The sequence below is a fragment of the Dasypus novemcinctus genome, chromosome 12 (genome assembly GCF_030445035.2).
Source record: "Dasypus novemcinctus isolate mDasNov1 chromosome 12, mDasNov1.1.hap2, whole genome shotgun sequence".
Taxonomy (NCBI): domain Eukaryota; kingdom Metazoa; phylum Chordata; class Mammalia; order Cingulata; family Dasypodidae; genus Dasypus; species Dasypus novemcinctus.
In genome coordinates, this window is record NC_080684.1 from 111680389 (window position 1) to 111698578 (window position 18190).

An 18190-nucleotide genomic window follows, 5' to 3' on the forward strand; every position below is an offset into this window, starting at 1 on the left:
TCTCGTCCCACAACGGGACCCCACTCGTCCCTTAACAGGGACCCCGCTCGTCCCACAACAGGACCCCACTCGTCCCGCAACAGGGACCCCGCTCGTCCCATAACAGGGACCCCGTTTCGTCCCTCACTTTTTTTCTTCAAAGATTTATTTAATTTATTCCCTTCCCCCTGTTGTTTGTGCTGTCGGCTCTATCTGTTCATTGTGTGCTCTCTGTGTCTTCTCATGCCTGCTCGTCATCTTTTTTTTTTTTTCCTCTTTAGGAGACATCAGAAACCGAACCCAGGACCACCCATTTGGGAGGTGGACACCCAGATACTTGAGCCACATCACTCCTCTTCTGTTGATGCATTGTAATCAACATTTCTCTAACACTTTATATTCTGTGTTTTCATTTTTTCTGCTCATCTACTTTATATATTAAAACAGAAATATTCTTGGAAAGGAAGCAGTCCCTGATATCCTGATACCTGGATATTTCTGTTAAAAAGTTTTTTTTTATAAAATCCTCATTTCCTGATTTTGTGTGTAGACACCCACAGTAAAATGGTCCCTTAGTCCTTCAGATCTCCCAGTGGTGCCTTCGGGAGCCTTGCCAGCTCTGCCCTCACGGTGATCCTTACTTACAGATATGTGTACAGGTTGTGTTTGTACCCTGACTTAAAGACTACATAACCAAGGGGAGTGGATGTGGCTCGGGTGGTTGAGCACCTGCTTCCCATATAAGATTTCCTGCGTTCAGTCCCCAGTACCTTCAAGAAGAGGGGAGGAAGCGGGTGTGGCTCAAGCAGTTGGGCGCCCGCCTCCACATGGGAGGTCCTGGGTTCAGTTCCTGATGCCTCCTGGAGAAGACAAGCAGACCCAACGGCCAAACCCAGTGAGACGCAGCAAGCAGACAAGCACACAGTCAAGGAAGCCATCTAATGGGGGACGGCGGGGAGAAAAAAGAGAAAAAAAACAGCTACATGATCAGATTTCCATGGCTTATACATTACCCTTACTAGCTCTAAACTTTTTTTTGGCAGGACTACAAGCAGACGATGTCACTTCGCACTTGAACAAGTGATCCATTTAGGTGGAAAAGGTATTGCTGTTGTGGAGTGGTCATGTTACCATCTTCCCAGGGTGTTTTTAAAAGCTGCATGTCAGATTTTGTATAAAATACAGTCTCTTCAACCATAGGTTAGAAGTAAAACTATGTGATGTCCACACGTTTTAACTTTCGAATGGGAATCTTTAGTGTCTTCTGCTATTCCAACCATGTAAAAATACCATGCTTAAATGATTGAAAGTAAATTCATTGCTCTCTCCTTTTCCCATCTTAGTACAATACATATTTGCATAAAGCATGCTGTACTTGTGTCGTTCGGTAATTTAGAAACCGTAGAAAGGGGGCATTGGAAGTGAAAGAGTGAACTAGATGTGGATAACTCTGTAGAGTTGGCCATAAACATTTAGGTTGCCTTTATTCACCTTAAAGATTTTTCAGTAATACGTATACTCTCTTACCTTTTCTCCTTTTAAAAGTGTTATTTCCAGAAGAAATTATTTTACAGTCTCCTCAAGTTATAGGGAATTGGAACCACCCACGAGGTACCAAAAATGGACAGTGTGCCAACAAGGTAATATGTTAATGACTAATATATTTAAATAGACATATTAAGTCATTTCTACATATATTGACAATTTTTTGGAGGGTTTGGAGTGTAGTTCACAAATAACAAAAAATATTGATAAATTAGACTTCAGTGAAATCTACTTTGCTGTTCAAATGACAGCGTTAAGACGTTTAAAAGACAAGTGACAGAGAAAGAGAACATATCTGCAAAACACCTATCTGATGGAGGACATGCATCCAGAATATGTACTGAAGAGCTCTTCAGACTCAATAATGAGAAAACAAATAATTTTTTAAAAGTGGATCAAGACTTACAGATACTTACCACAGAATATATACGGATGATGTGTACGGTCAAAAAAGTTCATTGTCATTAGTCGTGAGAAAACTAAAACTAAAACCATTAGACACAATTCGATACCCACTAGGATGGCTAGACTGCCCAAACCGAGTGCTGGGGTGTGGGGGAACTGGAGGCAGCAGAAGAATGGGGCTCCGCTTTTCGGAATGGTTTCTTAAAAAGCCAAACACAGCATCTCAAGGGAGTACATGTGGAATGAGCGTTGCCTGTCTGTGGGTAAGGGCAGGTTCTAGGACTGGACGGTGGTGGAGACAAGCAGCCTGTGACTGCGGCTAATCCCCTGACGGTTTCCTGGGAGGGCCTGGGATGGGAAGAGCTATGTTGTATGTATGTTCCCGCAATCAGAAATAAAGAGAAACTAAAGAGGTAATGAAAATTAAATGCAATTTACATGATACTAGATGGGATCTAAAATGGAGGAGAAAAGACTCAAAAGGACATTATTGGGACATAAGAAAAAATTGGGATTTAGAATGTAAGCTTTATAGCAACATTAAATTTCTTGAGCTTGAAAACTGCAGAAGGTGATTATGTAAGGGAATAGCCTTGTTTTGGGGAAATGGACATGGAAATATATGTTCAAGGAGTATGATTTATACAACCTACACTCAAATAGTCAGAAACTCGTAGATGGATAGGTAAATGGAATGATTAGGTAAATGGAATGATAAGGCAAATGTGGCAAAACTTTGAAATTGGTGAATATGGGTATCTGGACATGGGGATGTATGTTGGAGTTCTCTGTGTGGGGCTTGTTTTATTACAAAGTGGGTTTTTTCTAGAGTTAGACACAGCATCCACCATGCGGCCCACCCATTCCACTCCTAGCCGTCTGCCTGAGAGCAGTGCAAGCACGATCCACACGAGTGATCCCAGCAGCTTCATTTGTAATAGCCAACACCGGAAGCAATCTAGTGTCATCAGCAGGGGAAGGATTTTAAAAATGTGGTATATTCTCATGGTGACTCAGCAATAAAAAGGAGTGAACTCCCTCAGCAACACAGGTGAACCCCAGAATAATTAGGCTGTGTGGAAGACACCAGCCCAGAAGGAGCACACAGCATGATTTCATCTCCTTAAGCTTCTGGACCACATTTACCCATCGCAGTGACCAAGGCCGGGGGCTGGGCGCCAGGAAGCCGCAGAGGCTGGAGGTGCTCTGTGCCCATGTGGTGAGGCTTTCACGGGCGGGAGCATGCCGCAGCTGATGAAGGCGTGCACTGCAGGCAGGTCGCTCAGCGGAGCTCATACAGCAGCCCTGGAAGGGGGAATTAGTACAACCTTTTGGAGTAAAACCTAGCAATGAGTATGAAAATTTTTAGTGTGCACACTTCCGGCACAGCACTTTTATGTTTTGTATGTGTGTTTGTCTCCTTAAATTTTGCACTGGAGGCAAGTGGCTCCCTGTTCTCCCCCGAGTCCCAGCCTCGGCCTTGATGAAAAGTCATCAGTTGTAACAAATGTACCTCACTAATGAAAGATGTTGGGAAACGGACTTTGGCCCAGTGGTTAGGGCGTCCGTCTTCCACATGGGAGGTCCGCGGTTCAAGCCCCGGACCTCCTTGACCCGTGTGGAGCTGGCCCATGCACAGTGCTGATGCGCGCAAGGAGTGCCATGCTACACAGGGGTGTCCCGCGCGTAGGGGAGCCCCACGTGCAAGGAGTGCACCCATAAGGAGAGCCGCCCAGCGCGAAGGAGGGAGCAGCCTGCCGAGGAATGGCGCCGCCCACACTTCCTGTGCCGCTGACAACAACAGAAGCGGACAAAGAAACAAGACGCAGCAAAGAGACACAGAAAACAGACAACCGGGGGAGGGGAGGGGAATTAAATAAATAAAAATAAATCTTAAAAAAAAAAAAAAAGATGTTGATGTGAGGGACATGGAGAATCCTCTACATTTTTGATGCAACGTTTATGTAATCTAAAGCTCTGTAAAAATAAAAATATATATATTAATTTAAAAAGTAGCTGGTAAAAAGGTATGACATTAAAAAATACAGAAAATAAAAGATGAAAGTCTGTGACATGGGGAGTCCTTGTGTTAGTGATAGCTTTTAAATAGGGTTCAGCACAGGGCGGGACAAAGGCCGTCAGCAGAAGCCAAGTGTGGAGGTCTAGACAATGGTGCATGAAAAGTGAGCGGGGCCGGATTCCAGGGTAAACAGCACAGAGAGGCCCCTTGGGAGGGTGTGGGGGTGTTGGGAGGGATCCCACAGGTGGGGCGGACGAGTCCCCCTCCACCCTCTGGTGGGTCGCACAGTCATCTCCTTTAACGTCTGCTTCTCCAGGATGGAGTGTGAAGCCAGAGACACTGTGCGCCCGACCTTCCCGTTCAGCTCTGAAAAAAGGCCAGGACTGGGCAGTCAGTCCCTGAGACCTGGAGACCAGCAGCGGCGGGACAGAGAAGGTGTGGGGAGCCACTCCAGGACAAGGAAGGGAGGCAGCCTCACACTGCCACTCTGTTGGGAAGGGGCCTCGGAGCCTTTCAGTGCCAAGTGGTCATACATGGATCTCTGTTAGAAAGAATCCTTTGGGAAACGGACTTTGGCCCAGTGGTTAGGGCGTCCGTCTACCATATGGGAGGTCCGCGGTTCGAACCCCGGGCCTCCTTAACCCGTGTGGAGCTGGCCATGCGCAGCGCTGGTGCGCGCAAGGAGTGCCATGCCACGCAAGGGTGTCCCCCGCGTGGGGGAGCCCCACGCACAAGGAGTGCGCCCGTGAGGAGAGCCGCCCAACGTGAAAAGAAAGAGCAGCCTGCCCAGGAATGGCGCCGCCCACACTTCCCGTGCTGCTGACGACAACAGAAGCGGACAAAGAAACAAGACGCAGCAAACAGACACCAAGAACAGACAACCAGGGGAGGGGGGGGAATTAAATAAATAAATAAATCTTTAAAAAAAAAAAAAAAAAGAATCCTTTGATTTCATTACAAAGTTTAGTTGGTTCATAGGCATTTTTCAAAGGGACTCCGGAAAAGAAAAACATAACCCTTTTGGGTAGCTTTTACCAGGTGTTCTGTATTGGACCTGTGGTCGATCCAAAGAGCTGTTCCATAAACATAACAAGTAGAACACTGGTAGCTGCTTTATTCCAGGCCCCTGTCAACACACTTTGTATTTCTAAACTGGTTTTAAAATACCTGTATATGTTTGTACCTGATTGTTTCTAGAATAGGAAAACCACGAAGGACCAAACGAAACATGAAGCAAAGGAGAGGAGACTCGGTGGCAGGCACAGGCCGGGGATGGTGGCCTTCGCTGCAGAGGCGGACAGCCTGGGTACGTAGCTGTCACAGCGGGGTCTTCAGTGCCTGCCCCTTGGAGAGGGGTGCTCGCAGCCTGCGGCGAGTGTGTGGCCTAGAAAGGCAGATGGTGTCATCTTGATTGAAGGCCAGGTAAAGCGTCGGCATAGTAGGTCAGATATTTTAAAGAGGCTTTTAGGCTCACGGACTGTTCTTGCCATGTGATCGTCTCAGCAGGTATTTCTAAATCATGCCTCAGCTCTTGTTGGGATGTTGCACATGCACAGAAGGATGACTGCGGTGGCCGGTGCTTGTGCCCTGAGTAAGCGAGGCCGGGCGTCCTGGCTCCACCGCCCGGAGCGCAGACAGGCTCTCGGTGGAGCTTGGTGCTCTGAAGAGTCTCCCTGACTTGGGACTGTTTCTCGCTTGAGGCAGTAGGTGCTGCTGCAATGCTGACCCGAGGGGCAACGAGCTGTACTGCTGCTCAGGCTTGTTCTCTAATGTATCCTCTTCACTTTGAATACAGTAAATGAAATCCCGGTCCCTAAAGCAAGAGATAAGGAATTTTTCAACCCGGTACTAAATGAAAATCAGAAGTTAGCCGTTAGAAGAATTCTGAGTGGCGACTGCCGTCCCCTGCCGTATATTCTTTTTGGACCTCCTGGAACTGGAAAAACAGTGACAATAATCGAGGCTGTTCTGCAGGTAATGTTGGCAGTAGGCTGGAGTTCTGTGCAGTTCTTAGGTTGTAACAGAATCAGAAAATTGTGAAGTGCCTGAAAAGTCCCAGTTATGTCATCATATTCAGTTGTTTGTTTTGTTGTGTAAATATCTAGAATTTTAGCAACTTACTTCGTAGGCTCAGAAAGGAAATCTCATTTTTGAGCTAGCAAATCAGTCACCAGAAATGAAGTTACCTTTAGAGTAGCTAAAGCTCCCATTCTGGAGAAGTTTCCAGTGTCTCCATTTCTGTGTAAAGTTGAATTTATGGTGATAGTGTATTTTAGCATTTTTTGTGTCACTCAGGATTGAGATTCACAGACATATGCTGAGCGCTTAACCCTGTGTCGAGCGCTGCTGGGGCACGAGAGCGCGGGTCTGCAAAGAGCAGTTCAGAGCCTTGACGGGCGCTAGGGACTTCCCCGTGGGCCGTGGGTTAGGGCTTCCCGGCTGACCCTCCCCGCCAGGCCCACGTGAATCGGACGTGGCGCACCGCGTCCTCTCCCTCTGCCCGGCAGCTGGCACCGACGGCCCTCTCTCTGTCTCTGATGAAGGTGTATTACGCTGTGCCGGACAGTCGCATCCTCATCTGCGCTCCCTCCAACAGCGCGGCCGACCTGGTGTGCCTGCGGCTGCACGAGAGCGCGGTGCTGCAGCCGGGGGCCATGGTGCGCGTGAACGCCACCTGCAGGTTCGAGGAGGTGAGGGGCTGGGGCGGAGCCAGAGCCGGCTCTTGTCTGTGTCTTGACTTACTGTTAAATCGTGGGATTTTATTCCTCTTTAATTACGTTTTCGTGCTTTCTTTATCAATTATCAATTCTCTTGTGGGCGTTCTTTGCTTCAGTGGGTGCTTGCACTCCTCTTTTTATTTGATCCTCCAAATTAATTGTTTTTATTTCTGTTTCATTCGTTTTGTTGTATCTGTTTAAGAAATTGTATGTTCCTGGTTTGCGTTTAGTATGCAATATTGCTTAAAAAAAAATTGGAATGTAGGAAAGGTATAAGGTTATTTTGGGGAGAGGTCTGCAGGATTATGTATTCATGGCTCTAGAGTCCTCAAAACAGAGACTGAATTGATATGAAAACAAAATATTTCCATTGGAGAAAACAATCCTAAATCATTACTTAGTCATAGTCAAGGACTGGCAACAGGACAGGTTTACCTTTCAGCATTCCCTTTACTTTGTGGCTCTGTGCATTTTAAGTAAATGCTGGATAACTTGGTAAATAAGCTGGCGTTTCTCCACAGACCATCATCGACACCATCAAACCGTACTGCAAAGACGGGGAGGACATCTGGAAGGCCTCGCGCTTCCGGGTGATCATCACGACGTGCAGCAGCGCGGGGCTCTTCTACCAAATTGGAGTGAGGCGAGTGCCGGCCCGGGGCGGGCGTTGCCCTCTGCCGGCTCCCGTCAGGCCTGGCAGTCTGCAGAGACGCTTGGACTAGATCCCTGCTTTCGTAAGAGGCCACTGGACGCTCCTGAGCAGGGATGCGAGGAGCTCGGAGAGAAGCCGGCGGGGCCTCAGAGGCGAGCTGGTTAGGGCGCGAGCAGGACTCCAAAGGCCAGACTCCGCAGGCCACGAGTGGGAGTAGGTTAGAGAGGCCCACAGCGGGCAGTCGCACGAAGCAGCGCAGTGTTGGGAGTAGTGGAGTCGGGCTGCAAGGGGCGCCCCAGACATAGAACCGGCCACAAGGCCCCTGAAGGGCAGGGGGTGTGTGGGGGCCAAGTGAGACCACCCCTCTCACCTGGCTGCCTTTCTCAGGGCAGGGCTCAGACATCCGGGCACAGGTCCCACAGCCCGGGGTCTTGTGGGGTCCAGAGGGGCATCCTTATTCACTTCCTGGTAGGCCAGCCGGATAGCCCCGGGGCAGAGAGCCGTTGCTGTGTGCGAGTGGCAAGTGCCGGGAGGCGCGTCCCCTGCTGGCCAGGGGGCCTGTGGACAGGTGCTCGTCCCCAGTGGGCTCAGTCTGCCTCTGCTGTGGGTCACTGGGCAGGAAGCCTCGTAAAGCGAGCCACGCACGTTGGTTTACACGGCCTGGGAGTTCAAGGCCTGTTGAAAGAAACGGCCCGTTCTGATAGCTTAGCTTGTTTATTCTACATTATCTAAGTACTACCATTTAATCACGTCATTAATAGAAGTTACTGATGAGACTTTCTACAGCTTCTTTTCTTTTGTACAAGCCTTCCAAGTCCGAGGTGTATTTGACACTTAGATCACTTCTGATCTTGAGCCCATCAGCCTGCAGGGACTCAGAGCCTCCCCTGCTGGCGGCTGCTGTGTGGACGGCCAGGTCTAAACAGCTGTCCTGAGAGAAACGAGTGAGTTAAGAGAGTTCACAAGGGTTGAGACTTGAGGAGCTTCCCCCAAAGAACAGCAGCCACTGTTGAGAATCCATGTCCTGTGGTTTAAGGATCTCAGATCCTGCTGCTCGTTTCTTCCCGCTGGCAGCACAGCGTGGTGGGAACAGGGTGGGCTTTGGGTCAGCCCTGTGGTTCTCAGCCAGCATTGCCATGTTGGGGCAGAGCTGGGTGTGGGATATGGCCCCCTCTCACTCGTGTCCTGACCTTCACGTGGAGAAGCTGAGAGCCAGGCAGGAAACGCCCAGGCGCACGCTCCACCCAGAGCGGTAATTTTGGATAAGGGCTCCTGGAGAAAGCTCTGCTGAGGATGTGGTCCTCCAGGCTGCACCCAGAACATGACAGGAGGAGCCGAGACCAGCGTGAAGGAGAGCCCTGGGCTTGCAGGCGGGGTTCAGGGCAGGGACGGACGGTGGCTGTGCGGACAGTGGCCCTGGGCAAGGCTGAGGGAAGGGCACATGCCGGGCAGCCACACGGGGGACCTGCTGTCCGCACAGTTCACCAGGTCAAAGCCCCAAGTGTGTGCATCCTAAGGTGCATGATGTCAGGTTTCTATCACCGAGGTTGGGGCATAGGTAGGGGAACGGGGGCGTACTGGCATCGACAGAGGCAGAGACCAGTGGTGTTGTTTTGGAGAGCTGACGGTGTGAGGTGCCAGGATTCATCCTGCACTGAAGGATGGAAACGTGTCGGCCACAGCTGTTCCACCGTGTCCCGAGCTCTCTGAGCCACTCCGACCGTGGCGTTGGCGACAGCCTTGCCTGGTGTGCTCGGGTCGGCTTTGGGGGGCCGTCCACTCCACATCTGCTTTCTCATGTATCACGGGGGCTGGTGAGGCAGCATGGCCAGCACTGATGTGTGGCATGCCCAAGGGGGCTGGGCAATGCCTGGCTGGCAGAGTGGCCGGCAGGGTGACCGAGAGGAGCCAGAGGAACGGAGAGTGCAGCCTTGAGGGGCACGCCCGACTGGGGGTCTCTGCCAGGGATGGCCGTGCTTAGTTCTCTCACCAGCCACCGGCCTCTGGTACACATGGGGAAACTGAGGCACAGAGTGGTGAGGTACCCTGGCCATGGTCATGCCTCTGGTAGGCTGCCGGGTTCACCAGGCCCCACACCTGGAGGGAGAAGATGCACAAAACGGCCCCCGCGTCATGACCTCGTGCAGGCTCTTGGGGTGTGCTCAGCCCTGCCGCTCACCCCTCTGCCCTCTGACCTTTCTTTCAGGGACCAGGTGCTGTTCCGATCTCCTTATTCCCACGACATCATCCAGGTGTCCAAGCAGGCTTGTTGAGCCCCGTGTCCCTCCCCGGTCTCACACCCCAATTCCGAGCTGCCAGTCACTGCCCTGGCCGGCTCTGCCGAGGCCGTGCCGTGCAGTGGGCATGTCTGCCCAGAGTAGGTGGACAGCGGTCACCACTTAGAACCTCTTTGTCTCTAGGGTTGGACATTTCACACACGTATTTGTGGACGAAGCTGGACAAGCCAGTGAGCCAGAATGCCTGATTCCTCTGGGGCTCATTTCAGACATCAGCGGCCAGGTGAGCCTTGCTGGGGCTCTTGTCTGCTCCCCGGGCTCCCTGATGTGGGGCTGCCTCTCCTGCTCCTGGTGACCTCTGACGGGCCGGCGGGGAGCCGCAGCCCGCAGACACCGGCCCGCAGCCAGGGCTCGGCACGTGGGCTCTGGTTAGAGAAGGGCTGCTTTGTTCACTCACTTCCGGTCAGGAGGGTCTTCCTGCACGTGCCGTGAACGTGGGCCCTGCCCTCCCTGAGCCCTCTGCCCAGTGGGAAGACCCCAAGGTGCTGCGGACGATGCCGCTCCCATGGAGGGCCGGTGCACGTGGAAGGCGCCGGCACGCCCACCCCCGTTCTCCACCCCCACCTCACCCAGGTGGCTCCAGCCCCTGTGACGCCATCCGGCCCCTGAAGTACATGTGGCTCCGTCTCTGTCCACCAGGCTTTTCTCGGCCTTGCCCCTCCCCCCGCCTGCCACAGGGAGCAGCATCTGCAGGTGCTGCCCGAGCTCCTCAGCAGAGACCACCTGGGACCGCGTCCTGGCTCACCATTTCCCATCTGGAGCCCCATCCAGATCCCAGGGGGTTGTGGCCCCTCGGTGTGACAGTGTGGAGGAGAGAGGCCAGGGCTGGCCTGCCAGCGTCAGGCACGGCAGAAGCTTCCAGAAGGCAGAGTCAGATGCAGCCCGTGCGCTTGGCCACGGGTTCTCTATACCACTGCCAAGGAGTACGGGGCAGGACTTGGGGGTCACAGGGAAGGAATACAAGGGAAGGCCAGCGAGCAAGTCCTTGAAGACGAACTTCCCCCCCCACCCCGGTTGTCTGTTCTCTGTGTCTATTTGCTGCATCTTCTTTGTCTGCTTCTGTTGTTGTCAGCGGCACGGGAATCTGCGTTTCTTTTTGTTGTGTCATCTTGCTGTGTCAGCTCTCCGCATGTGCGGCGCCATTCCTGGGCAGGCTGCTCTTTCTTTCGCACTGGGCGGCTCTCCTTACAGGGTGCACTCCTTGCACATGGGGCTGGGGCACCCCTGTGTGGCACGGCACTCCTTGCACACATCAGCACTGCACATGGGCAGCTCCACACGAGTCAAGGAGGCCCAGGGTTTGAACTGTGGACCTCCCATGTGGTAGACGGACGCCCTAACCACTGGGCCAAGTCCGCTTCCGAAGACGGACATCTTGAATCCTCTTGTTACTTCACCTGTTTCTTACGAGAGTGGTTCCGGCACCCTCCTCCCTGGTCTCCAGTCTCCAGCCTCCTCGCCTGCCCTATGCAGCTCCTCCTCTTCCCAGAGGCTGTGTCCTCGGGCTCCTAGCCTCCCCACCTGCCCTCAGTGTCCTCCCCGTGGCCGTGAGCACGGGTCTCCCCCTCCACCAGCCTGGTCCTTTCTTACTCACCATAGATTGTACTTGCTGGAGACCCCATGCAGCTCGGACCGGTCATCAAGTCCCGGCTTGCCATGGCCTACGGCCTGAACGTGTCTATGCTGGAAAGGCTGATGTCCCGGCCGGTGTACCTGAGGGATGAAGAAGCTTTTGGTGCCTGCGGCGCCTACAATCCCTTGTTGGTGAGCTCGGGGCCGCTCTTGGTCGTGGTCAAGTGGAGCCCCGAGAGCAGGTGACAGCCGGGGACAGGACAGGCCCTTCTTCGTCTGCCAAGTCAGGCTCGGGGAGGCCGTGCAGTTCCCAAAGAGGAGTGGAGAGGAGTGGAGAGGAGTGTCGGGCCGCCCTGCTCCTCCCCTCTAGAGCAGGGACCCCACCTGAGGAGCTCCTGGCGCCGGTCCCGAGGGCAGAGCCGTGGGGCAGCGCGGATGCCCGGGGCGGGGCCCAGCTGCGCGGTGTCCACCAGGGTCCTCAGCGGGGCGGGGAGTCGCAGCTCCTGCAGCTCTGTGGGGTCGTGACAGGGAGGGGCATTGCTGCGCTACTCTGTTAGAGCAGGAAGAACGGAGGGGATCTTGTACCTTTACAAACACAAAAGACCTGCGGAGGAGAGGCTCCCCGTGGCATCGGGGCCAGCCGCGGCGCCCGCGCAGGTGCTGGGGCCCTTGCCGACTCTGCTCGAATCCCAGCCAGAGCCCGGCAGCCATGGTCGCTCAGCTCCTGGGATGTTTCCACCTGACCGTGTGCTGAGAGCAGTGACAGGAAGCGAGCCTCAGGCAGGTGTGAGGGGAGGTGACCTGGAGCTGATTTCCCATGCTCAGCACCTGGGCCCTGGACCCCACTGGAAACAGCGCCTGGGCGAGAGGGCAGCAGGCGGCACATGGCGAGAGATCAGGTGGGGTTTCCAGGCCTCATTCCCAGCGGGGTAGCCACGAGGCTCGGGCCCTCCCAGGGCCCCTCGGTCCCCCCCCCATCCCCCCCGCCGTCTCCCTGCAGGGTGGTGCCTTCCTCGGCATAAACTTTCTGGACCAGTTGCAGGGTGCTCCCCCTGGGGACATCTGCAGGTCATTGGTAGCTCTGTGAACAAACTCAGCCAGATCCTCCCAGGGTTGGCCCTGGAGGGGGCGTCTCCCAGCCCGGGGCACCCTGCGTGCCCGCGGGAGTTGCCGCATCCCTGACCGCCCTGGCCTTGGGGGCCCGGAGCCCCCCGCCGCCCCCACCCGCCGCTGAGCTGAGTCTCAGCATAGCAGAGGCTTGGTGATGGGGAGGACCTGGGGGGCGCCGCCCACCTCCCTCCCCCTGGCTGCCCGGAGCCACGTGTGTGCTGAGGAGAGGGTCAGAGAGGGGCCTCTGGGCTCCTGTTCTCGCCCTCCTAGTAGGCGTCACCGCGGAGCTTGGACTGGGCCGAGAGGGGCCTGGGCACCGCCCACGGAACCCCTTCTCTGTTTGGACAGAAGTTACTCCTCGTGCGTGTGCGTCGCCCCCTGCCCCAGCTGCTCTGCTCTGCTCACAGGTGACGAAGCTCGTGCAGAACTACAGGTCCCACTCGGCCCTGCTGGCCCTGCCGTCCAGACTCTTCTATCACCAGGAGCTCCAAGTCTGTGCAGACCCCAAAGTGGTGACCTCGTTGCTGGGCTGGGAGAAGTTACCTAAGAAAGGGTTCCCTCTCGTTTTCCATGGCGTGAGGGTGAGTTTTCCTGTTTTGAACTAGTAAATGATTTGCTGTCCCATAAGGATGGTGTGGTGGGAAGCCGTGCTGTACAATGACATCCTGCATGGGGTTTTCTTTTATTTTTGGAACAGTCCTGTAAGTTGGAAAGTATTTCAAAATAAGTTTTAAAAAAAGGAAATGGTGGGAATCCAAACACTAACAAAAACAAGGAATGCCTTGGGTGGGCTCATCATTAAACTGGACACAGCAAAGGAAAGAGCCGGAAACCCTGAAGCCCTCCCAGCAGATCTCCTTCCCTTCCGAGAACAGCCTTTCGCTTACTCAGATCCTGTCTGCTGCCGCTCTCCTCGCTCCGTCCTGTGCCAGGGCAGGAGCCCCTGGAGCGCCCACACACTTCATAGTCAGGGTACATTTGGGCCGGGGGTGGCAGGCTCAGGATCAGCATCGTTGGGGGTTCGTGCCAGCATGAACCGGGGCTCCTGTGCTAGCCCCATGTCCCATCTGGTGACATGGCCGGCCACTGCCTCGCGCTGCTGGCACAGGTATGGCGTTTCAGGTGCGAGCGCCTCGCTCCTTCCTGCTGGGCTTCCCAGGTACCACAAAAGGGCAGTGGGCTTCTTAGCCACTGAGGGCAGGGGCTGGGGACATCGCAGCCTGGCCCTTGCTCAGCGGACCCTGAGATTCCTTCAGCCTTGACCTGGGGGTGGCTCCTTCCCCAGTTCTAATGTCTGGTTTTGTTCTCCATTTTTCTCCTGACGCTTACATGAGATTTATCTTTTTTATCGGTCATACTCAGGTCAGCAAACGAGGGCCCATGGGCTGGCCCCGGCGCCACCCTGCCTGTTCTCGTAAGCCAAGGTTTACAGGAACGTGCTCCTCCACTCCGGCGACGGCGCCTGCGTGACGCTACAGCAGCCGAGTCGAGGAGCGTGGCTTAGACCTGTGCTGTGTGGCCCTGCACCAAGAGCGTGCGAACGCCTGGTCTCACTGGAAAGCCAGCTTTGAGTTGGTTTATATTTTCGCCTGTTTGCTTTCTTCATTAAGTTCAACTTTTAGCTTTAATTCTCCTTACTCATTTGTCTTTATTTTACTCTTCTTTTTTATCCCCATAAGGTGAATGCTTAGTTGCTGTATTTTCATCTGCTTTTCATTAGGAAGGCAGTTGTTGCAGATTTTTCCTCTAAGTATAGGTTTGACTTGGTATTTTATAAAGTACCTTCCCTTCCATGGCTTTCTAGATACTTGTGATTTTCTCTTCTTTTAGTTCCAAGGGTTTTGGAGAAGTATTTTTCCTAATTTCCAAGTAGCTAAAGAGTTTTTGGTTGCCTCTTTTTTGTTTAATATAATAAACTTTATTTTTTTAATTTTTATTGTTTAGTTTTTTCTTTTTTTCTTTTCTGTTTTTGTTTTAATTTGGGTTTTTTTTTTCTAATTTTTTTTATTGTTTTTTTCTCTTTGAACTATTTTTAAAGAGGTTTTAGATTACATAAAAGTTCCATCAAAAGTGTGAAGGATATTCCCATGTACACCCCTCCCTCTCCCACATCATCCCCTATTTTTTTTTAATGTAGCAGAACAATTTATTATGCTGTATTTGTAAAAGCCACACATTTTCTTAAAATGCACATTTAAAAAATAACTTGCTTGTGGTAAGGACTAACCTAATACAGTGATAATCTAAAAAATAAAACCTTCATTGTGACATTTATCAGTACTCCACACATCAAACAAATACTGAAGGAGGCAATACCTTGTTACAGCTTCTTTAAAGCCAAAAGCATAAGCATAAATCAGAATTTAGAGAAACTTCAGAATGTTCATTTGCATGAATTTTTGGCTGAACTTTCAAAGATTCCACATATAACAAAACCACAACTTTGAATCAAAATAAATATTAAAAACATTCAAGCCTTGTGACAAACTTACTTTACAGAAGCAAGGAAAACAGTGAATAGTTACACCAATATATTTCTAAGAGAGAAAGCAATCACTTCCTTTATCATAAAACAAAAGTCGATGAGTCAACGTTTTAATAACACCAAGTTATTTACTATTCAAGAGTTTGCTTTTCAAGTTGTGTCTTAAATGTATCCATCCATATGTGTAGATTAAATTTAATTTTATATATTAAAAATATTTTTCTTAGAGTTCTAATCTTGAGTATAAACCATAACTTATCAAAGCATAGTCCAAACACTATACAATATTGCTACCATTTAGATTCATATGCTTCATCTGAAAAACTTATCTTACAAACAGGAGTTTTACCCTGTTTCTCCAGAATAAATGTCCCGATGTCTAGAACTTTAAATGTCTAAAACTTTAAGTGATAATCAAAAAAAGATTCAAATAATTCATGCTCTGCATTTTCCTTCTTTGGGCTTTGATGAAAACAGCCATCTGGTGGTGGAGCACCATGTTCCCTCTCAGTTACAGTCTCCGCAGTCCCAGAAGCAGACACAATGACCCTCGTTTTATTTGTTGAAGCTGTCTTCAGTTTCTCAGCAATAGCTGCACAAACAGCAACAATCTCATCACTTTCAAAGTAATAGGCAGGAATTGACTTTGGTGAGAAAGCTGTTACTTCTGCTCATTCACTTTTTTTACTCCTCTGTGCCACCTTCTGCTGCTCCTGGAGTGTTCTTGCCCAAGAAAGGCCTTTTCATATTTCAGGGTTCGTGGATAGACGTGAAGGGCTACGTGAGAACTTGGAATCGCTTCGTCCATTTTGTCCTTTGGCCCTCTGTTGTCCTATCATTCTATTGTCTGTCTGCTTATCCTTTAGTTTACCCTTCCTAATAATCTTCATTTCTAAACTCTTCCCCAAATCTCTCACCCTTGTTTTTTCCTTTCAGGATGCAGCACCCCCTTTAGTATCTCTTGCAAATCTGGTCTTTTGGTAACATATTCTGTCAGTTTTTGTTTGTCTGTGAAGACTTTGAACTCACCCTCTTTTTTTGTCCAAAGATTTATTTTATTTATTTCTCCCCACCCACCCCCTCGTTGTTTGCACTTGCTGTGTCCGTTCATCTTCCTGTTTCTTTAGGAAGCACTGGGAATGGGAGGGAGGTGCCCAGTTGCTTGAGCCACCTCTGTTCCCTGCTTTGTTGTGTTCCTCGTTGTTTTTCTTCTTGTGTCTCTTGCTGCGTTATCTTGTACATCAGCTTGCTGTGCCTGCCTGTTGCATCAGTTCGCTGGTGGAGGAGGCACCAGGGACCCAACCAGGGACCTCCCGTGTGGTAGGCGGGAGCCCATTCACTTGAGCCACATCCACTTCCTTCACCCTCGTTTCTGAAGGACAGCTTTGCTGAATACAGAATTCTTGGCTGGCAGTTTTTCTCTTTCAGTACCTTAAATACATCATACCACTTTCTTCTCACCTCCATGGTTTCTGATGAGAGGTCGGCACTTAATCTTATCAAGTCTCCCTTGTATGTGATGCTTTACTTTTTTCTTGCTGCTTTCAGAAACCCCTCCTTATCTCTGATATTTATCATTCTGAATAGTAGGGGTCTCGGGATAAGTCTGTTCAGATTTACTGTTTGGAATCATGTTTTCTTTAAATTCTTTGAAGTGATATAGGAGAGTTGTGTGATTATCACTAATTAATTGTCTTAAATCCTGTATCTCTTCACGACATTTGGTTTGCTCCTTTGGCTGCGCCGTCTCTTCCTGTTTCCTAGTATGGCTTGTAATTTTTGGCTGATGTCCAGGCCATCTGAATATGTTGATGTATTTACTCTGATGAACAATTTCTCTCTCTTGCCTATTGTTTTATTTTTCCACAACTCTTCTTTGATACTTGGTTCACCTTATTCTCAGTCTTTAAAAGGGTTCAGAATCAGGCCAGGGACTCACTCGTGGGTTATAGATTTTCCCCCAGGGTGTAGGTAAAGAGAGTAGAACAATTTCTGTCCTTATAGTTTCCAGACTGACCAGCAGATGGTGCCAATCAGTGCACCTTTCCACCGAGGTGGCTTCCTTGTGTTCCTGTGTTGAATCTCCAGAGATTCAAAGCAGGCTGTCCTCACCGAATTCATGGAGGAAAGGAGCCCCGACCTCCCCTCCCTTTTCCCTTAAAACAGCTGACAGGGAGGAAGAGGTCTGTCCCCCTCCGTTGGCTGCAGTGAGCCGAGGGCTTTACCCCAGCTTAGTATCGGGTGGGGGAGGGGAGCCCTTCCCGGCTGCCGCAGGGGCTTGGTAGCTCACGTTTGTCCTTTAGGCTTCTTCCTCTCTCTGTCCCTCACCTCCTGGGAGCTGTGTAGCACTGTCCTGGTCTGCTGACCCCCAAAGCAGGTCCCTGGACAGCTTTTGGCTCTTTCTCCATTGTTTAGTTTTGTTTTTTTTAAAGATTTATTTATTCGTTCCACTGCCCCCTTGTTGTTTTGGGCTTGCTGTCTACTCTTTGTGTCCATTCGCTGTGCATTTTCCTGCATCTGCTTGTCTTCTCTTTAGGCAGCACCAGGAACTGATCCTGGGACCTTCTGGAGTGGACCTCAGCTACCTGGTCTGGTGCATCTTATTGTCTCCTCTGTGTCTCTGTTGCATCATCTTGCTGTGCCAGCTCTCTGTGCGGGCCAGCACTCCTGCACAGGCCAGCACTCCAGTACAGGCCAGCATTCTGCATGGACCAGCTTGCCTTCACCAGGAGACCCTGGGATCTGAACTCTGGACCTCCTGTGTGATAGACAGGAGCCCAGTCACTTGAGCCACATCCACTTCCCATCTTTCTCCATTGTTTTTGCGAGAGCATTCAGCTCTGTTAGACCATAGCCGTCTTCCCACAATCCTCTGGTTGCTTCTTTAATTTCTAATTTTACTAGGTTGTGGTCAGGCCTTCAGCCTATGAACTCTCTGCCCGTGGCTTCCTTTATCTGTGTGGGCGTCTGTGCCTCTCCCTCTGTGTCTCTGCTTATATCAGACCCCACCAGAGGGCGGAGGCCTGACCTGTCTCCCTGGCTTGGTCCGATCAGATGATCTGATCAGAGGACTCAGTCGAATGTAATGTTCTCAAAGGGCATCACACACCCACAGGAATAGATGAGTTTAAGACATCATCTTTCTCCTTTTGGGATTCATAAAATAATTTCAAACTGCCACAATTTTGTATCCTGTAACTTTGCTGAATCTATCAGTTCTGGTAACTTTCTTGTGGATTTGGGGGAATTTGTACATATCATGTCCTCTGTGAAAGGGGATAGGTTTCCTTCGTGCTTTCCAGTGTGGATGCCATTTCTTTCTTTCTTCTGCCCGGCTGGTGAGGCTGCTCCCAGTGCAGTAGTGAATACCACTGGGGACAGTGGGCGCCCACGTCGTGTTCCTGATCC

General features: G+C 51.0%; 1 protein-coding gene across 1 annotated transcript in view; it reads left to right on the forward strand.

The window, feature by feature from the left end:
- Positions 1-18190, forward strand: part of MOV10L1 (Mov10 like RNA helicase 1) — an 86849-nt gene that overhangs the window by 52182 nt on the left and 16477 nt on the right. The window contains exons 14-22 of the mRNA XM_023587298.2: positions 1023-1081; positions 1525-1619; positions 5147-5255; positions 5745-5923; positions 6493-6639; positions 7188-7309; positions 9739-9838; positions 11215-11379; positions 12705-12878. Coding sequence (XP_023443066.2) covers positions 1023-1081; positions 1525-1619; positions 5147-5255; positions 5745-5923; positions 6493-6639; positions 7188-7309; positions 9739-9838; positions 11215-11379; positions 12705-12878 — 1150 coding nt within the window. The remainder of the gene's footprint in view (positions 1-1022; positions 1082-1524; positions 1620-5146; positions 5256-5744; positions 5924-6492; positions 6640-7187; positions 7310-9738; positions 9839-11214; positions 11380-12704; positions 12879-18190) is intronic.